At 35.4% G+C, this 7,889-nt stretch overlaps 1 protein-coding gene across 1 annotated transcript; it reads right to left on the bottom strand.

The window, feature by feature from the left end:
• Positions 1-1,076: 1,076 nt before the first annotated feature.
• On the bottom strand, positions 1,077-6,221 carry gpa33b (glycoprotein A33 (transmembrane), paralog b). The gene is made up of 8 exons (XM_060930547.1): positions 6,170-6,221; positions 4,664-4,833; positions 4,281-4,497; positions 3,923-4,087; positions 2,215-2,331; positions 1,947-2,070; positions 1,412-1,815; positions 1,077-1,300 (listed from the first exon to the last, which is right to left on the bottom strand). The coding sequence occupies exons 1-8, from the start codon at positions 6,219-6,221 to the stop codon at positions 1,077-1,079; spliced, it is 1,473 nt and encodes a 490-aa protein (XP_060786530.1).
• Between the last annotated feature and the right edge of the window lie 1,668 nt (positions 6,222-7,889).

The following is a 7,889-nucleotide window of genomic DNA, read 5'->3' as shown; positions in this document are numbered from 1 at the left end:
TATACATTCAAATAATCTCGATAATATACACTACCGTTCAAAAGTTTGGGGTCACTTTGAAATTTCCTTATTTTTTGAAAGAAAAGCACTGTTCTTTTCAATGAAGATCACTTTAAACTAATCAGAAATCCACTCTATACATTGCTAATGTGGTAAATGACTATTCTAGCTGCAAATGTCTGGTTTTTGGTGCAATATCTCCATAGGTGTATAGAGGCCCATTTCCAGCAACTCTCACTCCAGTGTTCTAATGGTACAATGTGTTTGCTCATTGCCTCAGAAGGCTAATGGATGATTAGAAAACCCTTGTACAATCATGTTAGCACAGCTGAAAACAGTTGAGCTCTTTAGAGAAGCTATAAAACTGACCTTCCTTTGAGCAGATTGAGTTTCTGGAGCATCACATTTGTGGGGTCGATTAAATGCTCAGAATGGCCAGAAAAATGTCTCGACTATATTTTCTATTCATTTTACAACTTATGGTGGTAAATAAAAGTGTGACTTTTCATGGAAAACGCAAAATTGTCTGGGTGACCCCAAACTTTTGAACGGTAGTGTACATTTTAATTAGCAATTTTGATAAGCAGTGATGCACAGTTCCTTACAACGCTATTGTAAGGATAGTTGCTAATGCTATGCATTAGTATTTTTGGTAACATAATTGTTGCTAATAATAACATTCTGCCCACTATTAGAAATATTTCTACATATTTTCTACCAACAAACACATCAGCATTGTATATAATCAGTCGAGTCCAAACCTCTACATTGTGCTTCCTAGTAGTGTACGACAGTGCCACTGGAATGAGAGTACATATCCAAAGATCACATGACAAATATATAATTTTTCATCTAATAATTAAACAAAAAAAACAACAGTTACCCCAAAAGTGAATCAATTTGAAACTACAGGCCAAACCTCTTTTGCAATGTCATTATAATACATAACAGTGATTGCAAACAAATTAACAACATGTAACTACCATCTTCAAAAGTAAATTAGGTATCTTCCTTACAATTACCCATTATAAGTCTCCACATAAATTTCACTGGTCATTGTAACAGTGACAATCTTCCTAATGATCATGACGATCAGTAGGCCTGTATTGATCTTGGCGCTCACGACGATCTCTGTGGTCATTATAGTGATCCTGGTGATCGTCATAACGATATCTGTAGTTGTCATAGCGACTCTGGCGATCATCATAATCTTCTCTGCGGTCATCAAACCTATTTCTGTCATCATCATAGTAGTTCTGGCGGTAGTGACCTCTGCCACTGTCATAGCGATCATGCATATTATCATAACGATCCCTGAGATCGCTGTAATGTTCTTGTCGATTATTGTAACGATCTCTGTGATCATCAAAGCGATCCTGACGATTATCATAAGGATCTCTGTGATCAACGTAGCGATCCTGCTGATCACTGAAACAATCCCCGCGGCCATCATATTGATTTTGTTGATCATTATATTGATCTCTGAGATCATCATATTGACTTCTGCGATCATCATAGTGATTCTGCTGGTCATTGGAATAATATTTGCGGTCATCAGAACGTTCTCTGTGGTCTTCATTATGACCTCTACTGTCGATGTTCCTGCGGTCATCATACCTCCCAGAATGTTCATCTTTATGATGATCAGCACAATCAAACCGTCGATTAAAATTACAATCATTGTCCTTTTCAGCCGTCATCTCATACCTCTCTCTCTGGTCAATATGACCTTCAATACTAGTCTTTCTTACATCTCCAGAACCATCTTCTTGCTTCTCTTGCTTTGGAACGTCATGGTATTCTATCACTGGAGGTCTAAATAAAAGAGACTACATTTAGTGAAAAGAGCACATAATTTTTGTTCCTGGAAAAAAAAAAACAGTTTTGGGGTAAAACACTGGGATTACATTCTCATGATCATAAGAGTTTCTATGAATAAATCTTACTCCATGGCAAATTCCTCTGGCTGATCTTTGTCTCTACAGCAGCAGTAAATTAGTAGTACAAGCACTGCAACTCCAGCAACGCAGCCTCCAATGATTCCTGCTGTAGTTCCAATTTGCATAGTAGCTGCAAAGATCAGGTAGACATTAACATGGGTGGTAAGGATAAATGTGATCAGACTTAATAAAAAATCTCTATGCTTCTATGTGTTTGGGAAATGCAGCTCTGGACAGTTCTGTAAAGTAAGGGAAAGTGTAAGGGATCACTCACGGGGCATGACTGACAAGGTGAGGTTGCACTTTGCAGACCTAATCTTATTGGCTGATGTGCAAATGTAGTAACCTGATGTGTCCATTGACACATTGAACAGAGAAAGCACTCCATCCTCTGTTCAGGAGTTGGGAGAAATGAAATTATGTCACAGTCTTATACATGTACACTAGATATAAAAAGTATACACACCCCTGTTAAGATTGCAAGTTTTTGTGATGCAAAAAATGAAACCAAGATAAATCATGCCAGAGCTCCATAGCCACACTCCAAAATCTATGGAAAGCCTTCCGAGAAGAGTGGAGGTTATTGTATTAGAGGAGGTCCTATTGGTGGAGTGAAAGTTATGCTGTTATTCTAAACAGCAAAGGGGGACTAAATCTGGAATGGTATGTTCATTACAGTGTCAGGTGTCCACATACTTTCTGCCACATTGTACTTTGTTAACACACCATTTTGCTTATAATACCAGCAGTCAGTATTTTTGAAAAAGAGTCTAACAAAACATATCTTGAATTGGCAATTATATTCCACTATTCCATGCAAAAATGCTCCAGATCTATCAGATTGCAGGGGGATTGCCTATACACAGACCTCTTCAAGTCATTCTAAATTTAAAATAAATAAATAAATTTATTAAATTTATTTAGAAAAAAAAAAAAGAAATAATTTAGACCTGGGTTCTGGCTGGGCTATTCCGATACATTTATCTTCTTCTTCCAAAACCATTCCTTTGTTGACTTAGATTTGTGTTTTAGGTTGTTATTTTGCTGGAAGGTAACATTCTTCTTCATTTTTAGCTGTCATACAGAGGCCTGCAGGTTTTGTACCAAAATAGATTGGTAGTTGGAGCTATCCATTATTCCCTCTATCTTGAGTAGAGCCCCAGTCTCAGCTGAAGAAAAGCAGCTCCAAAGAATGATGCTGTCACCACCATGCTTCTTCATATGCATGGCATCATTTGGATGATAAGCTGTCTTATTTTTGTGTTAAATATATCTTTTAGAATTATGCATAAAAAGTTCTAAGTTGATCTCACCAGACCATAATATATTTTGCCACATAGTTGGGGTTATTGATCTATGTATGTACTGTATGTATGTATGTATGTATGTATGTATGTATGTATGTATGTATGTGAATAAGGGCTTCCATCTAGCCACCCTATCCCATATCCCAGATATGTGAAGAATATGAGAGATTGTTGTCACATGCAGGGAGTGACCAGTACTTGCCAGACATTCCTGCAGCTCATTTAATGTTTCCATAGGTCTCTTGGCAGCCTCTTTGATAAATTTGTATCTTGTCTTTTTGTCTATTCACTTTCATTCATGACGTGTATGATAATTACAGTTGAACATGAATTTGAATCCGATTGTGTAATTTTGAGCATAGTCATATGCCCGATTATAAATGGGTGTGTTACAACCAGGTTATTGTAAGTTTTGATTTTTTTTTTCCCCACTGAAAGGTTTCTATTTGTTTTTCACATGAATTTTGATGGTCACTAGAATTTTGTTGGTTGCAGACCAACATGCTATATCACATTAATCTGGCATGATTAATCTTGGTTAATTTTTTTTTTTACATCATAAAAACCCCCTGCAATTTTTATTCATTGAGCAAAAAAAGTGTAGACTTTTTTAATATCCAATGTATGACAGTTGTGTTAAATAAAATAGGACAATTTGTAAAAGCACACACATACTGTCAGTGGCTTTGGGTGGAAATGGTCTTGGGATGTTTTTGACATCATAGCTCTGCCACTGGTAGGTGGGAGCTGGGGAACCCTCTTCAGAGACACAAGTCAAACTGATATTGTGTCCATACTCTGCAGTGCCTTTAATCTTACAGACAGGATCTGATGGTGCAACTGTCAAACAGAAACAAATAACACAGTACACATGAGGTTAGGTCAGAGAAACACATCCACTTCATAACTACAGTGTCGTGAACATTGTGTTTTTCTTTATGCATTTATGTCCACATGCAAACCAGCATAATAACTTTAAGAATGCTGCAAAATGATCTATGATTAACTACAGATATGATGAACACATTCTCACCCAGGACCACAAGAGACGTTGAATCTGATGTTTTTCCCTCTGCATCACCAGGAATCTGGACAAGACATCTGATCCGTCTGCTCTCTCGCACAGTGACTTGCTTCAGTAATAGTGTTGACACTTTTTCATTCATATCACTTTGAATATGGGCTTTGTCTTTGTACAGTGGATCGATATCTACATGGTTATCACTGGAATAGAAGGTCCCAAAAGAAATCTGTATTAGAAGGAAAGAATAAATTGTTTCCTTATTTGAAAAGCACATTAATTTCATTCTGTATGCATATCAGGAAAGGAAGGGCTTAAGAAAAGGAAAACTTTTTAAAATATAATTTATGCAGTTGTCTGTATTGTCTTGTCCAGCTTGTGACAACATTTCATACCTCTTCGTCATCAAATGACCCATCAGGTTCACCAGTCCATGAGATGACAATGAATCGGTTAACGGGATTTTTAGGCTGAAAATTGCACATTATGGTCACTTCGTCACCTTGGGCAACTTCATAGATGGACTGTGTAATACTAACTTGCAATCCAAGAGTCAAAGAAATCACTATAGAAAACATGAACATCACAGCAAATCATTCATTCGTCTTCAGTAACCAGATCCACAGAACATGTGTTTGTAAAAAATGTCAACAATCTACTGACTCAGGTGCACACAGTATATTATATTTTGTTCACTTAATAGAAAACAGAAGGACCACAATATCCATAAAACAGAAGATAACAGGATACATGGTAGTATTTCTTACTGTCTTTCTTTGTGCAGATATCTACCACTGCTCAAACACACACTGTGCATGAAGAAGATGAGCTGTCGTTGCTGCATAGCGATACTCAGGTACAACTGTATAGCTAGATATATCTACATATCAAAGTACGCCAACAGGTTCTGTGTAGTTAATAAAGTGAGCATTAAGGGAGCACTGAGCTTAAAAACTCACACAGCCCCAATACACCCATACAAGTGCAACATACACTACAGAGTAGGTTGTGTGGCATTACAACATAAAAGGATGCATAAGTAATATTATACTTGCAAAGAGCATCTGCTGCTAACTAAAGGATTGCAACACATAGAGAAGTTTAAATCCAAATACATAATATATATAAATACATTATCTGTAATACATTTACTGTCACATGCAAAAGTAGCCCATTAATAATGAGATTTACAATACAGAATTTACAATACAGTACAGATAGTATTACAATAGACTTACAACATTATATTCACAATACAGTGAAAGTATATATAGTGCCCTCCACAATTATTGGCACCCCTTGTAAAGATGAGTAAAAAGGGTTAGAAAAAATCCACCTTTTGGTAAAGTAGCTTCATCTCACACTGAAAAAATGAGAAACATCCAACTTTTAATTGAAATCAGTTTATTCAGAGAAAAACGAATCCCACATCAAGAAATACTTATTTTCAGCAAAAACACATGCAAGAATTATTGGCACCTCTGCATTTAATACATTGTACAACCTCCCTTTGTCTGTAAAACAGCATTGAGTCTTCTTCTATAATATTTTATAAGGTTGGAGAATACAGAGCAATTCTAAACTTTTTTACTAATCTTTACAAGGGGTGCCAATAATTGTGGAGGGCACTGTATATACTCTTGTTGTATTGTGTTTTATATATATATATATATATATAAAAAATTATCTACCTGTGAACATGTGTCTACTGCCAAAATACCAAATACATAGGCAGACTCAAAGTATAGATTCTAATTATATATTCATTAATAGGGTTTAAATTATTGTAAGACGTCATTACTTAGAATAAATAACAACAAAAAAATCAAATAATAAAATAAATAGTCTTTTCCTGATACACAACAATATTGATTAGTCAAAAGCGCACACTCAAATATTACCTGACATCAGCAGTATGCTGATTCCACAAACTCTCACTTTCCATATGTCCATTTCACTTGATTATTCCAATCAAATGTAAAGATTTTTTAAAATTTATATATATATTTTAGGTAATTAACAGTACAGATACTGGTTTAGTGTCTGCACACTTCCTTATGACTGTTAAGTTAATATGTGTGGTGATTAAAACAGCTCCATCTGCACACTAAACACACCCTTTTCACCCTTTGGACTTTCAGTGAACTTACCTAGGCTATCTGTTCTCTACTGTCCTATCTCACCACTCAAGTATAGAAGTAAACATTAGAGATGTAAGCATGTACAACTACACAACTGCTTTAGCATTGAATCTGCACTGCACTCAAAGTACCAAGCAATTAGCCTATAATTATGCATAACAATCACACAAAGTAGTAATGTCTTAAAAATCAACAGCTTTCAGACTGGTGATATAATATTAATTGTCCCTGTTTTGGTATTTGTTTATTTTTGGGATTCGTTCTTATCACCCCCCAGGTGGTGGAAACAATCCAGAGTACTTACAATAGGCCACTGTTTTCAGGGGCGTAAATGGTGCCATGCCCACTTGTGACCAGCAGATGGCAATATAGATTTAGTGTCAAGAATTGTTGATGCATCAACTTTTTTATAAACCCAGTTATAAAAGGCTACCAGACTTAGTCTCTGTTTAAGAAACTGGTCTTTAATGTATTTTTTTTTTTTTTTGCCGAAAGTCAAACATTTAACATGTTTCAGATAGAATAGATTTATGGTTGCATTTAACATACAGTACTATTAAATGCAGATCTTGTTTCATGCTGTAAACACATGATTAGGACTGTATTATAACTATATAAGGACTTTATAATGAATGAAGTAAAGGTATGACTTAAGTAAACAGGTTTAGTTCAGGCAAGTACACTGTTGGACAAACGTTTTAAAAACTTTATTAAAACAAACACTAAAGGACATGAGGAACTAATCATGTGTGAACTGTTTAATGATTAAAAAAAAACCTTCCTGTTGTTTGCTCTTAATAAAGTAAGTATGAATTAGCTAAGGACAAACCATTATCGTGAGATAAAGGATAACCTAGTATTGTGTTTAAACAAAGATTTACAATGGATTTTTATCACTCTCCCACACCCTGATCATTACTCAAATAACACATTTAGGCATGGTGCATACCTGCTTAATTGTTTGTTTGTTTGTTTGTTTGTTTGTTTGTTTGTTTGTTTGTTTGTTTGTGGTAACGTGATAATATCCGGTCCTTGGCCACAAGACGAAGGCAGTCAAGTAGCCTGTAATTTTCCTGAAGCAAACTTGAACACCAAAATCATTGACAAATCAGAAACTTCGTATTTTTGATTGCTTTTATGACTACAGTCTATCTTGGAATGCTAATGATACATACACCTATAATTTCCCAAAATAATCTGATTCAGATTAGGATAAGCCTACAGTGTAAACTTTCAGACATAAAGATATCAAACTGTGACTGTGACCATCAAGGATACCATCTTTTATCTTGGAAGGTGCATGTGGTGTACCTTTAATTAGCCTTTAAACGTATATCTATGGTCCTCATGATGTAACTATGTACCTTAAATTATTTTTAATATATTGTATACTATATTCATGTTCCCAGATGAAATATATATATATACTAAAGGTTCACAATATATACTGTTCCATGCCAGCAACAAGGAAAACTACAGT

The sequence above is a fragment of the Neoarius graeffei genome, chromosome 9 (genome assembly GCF_027579695.1).
Source record: "Neoarius graeffei isolate fNeoGra1 chromosome 9, fNeoGra1.pri, whole genome shotgun sequence".
Lineage (NCBI taxonomy): Eukaryota > Metazoa > Chordata > Actinopteri > Siluriformes > Ariidae > Neoarius > Neoarius graeffei.
Note: the sequence above shows the minus strand (reverse complement) of the source record. Positions and strands in the feature narration are given on the sequence as shown.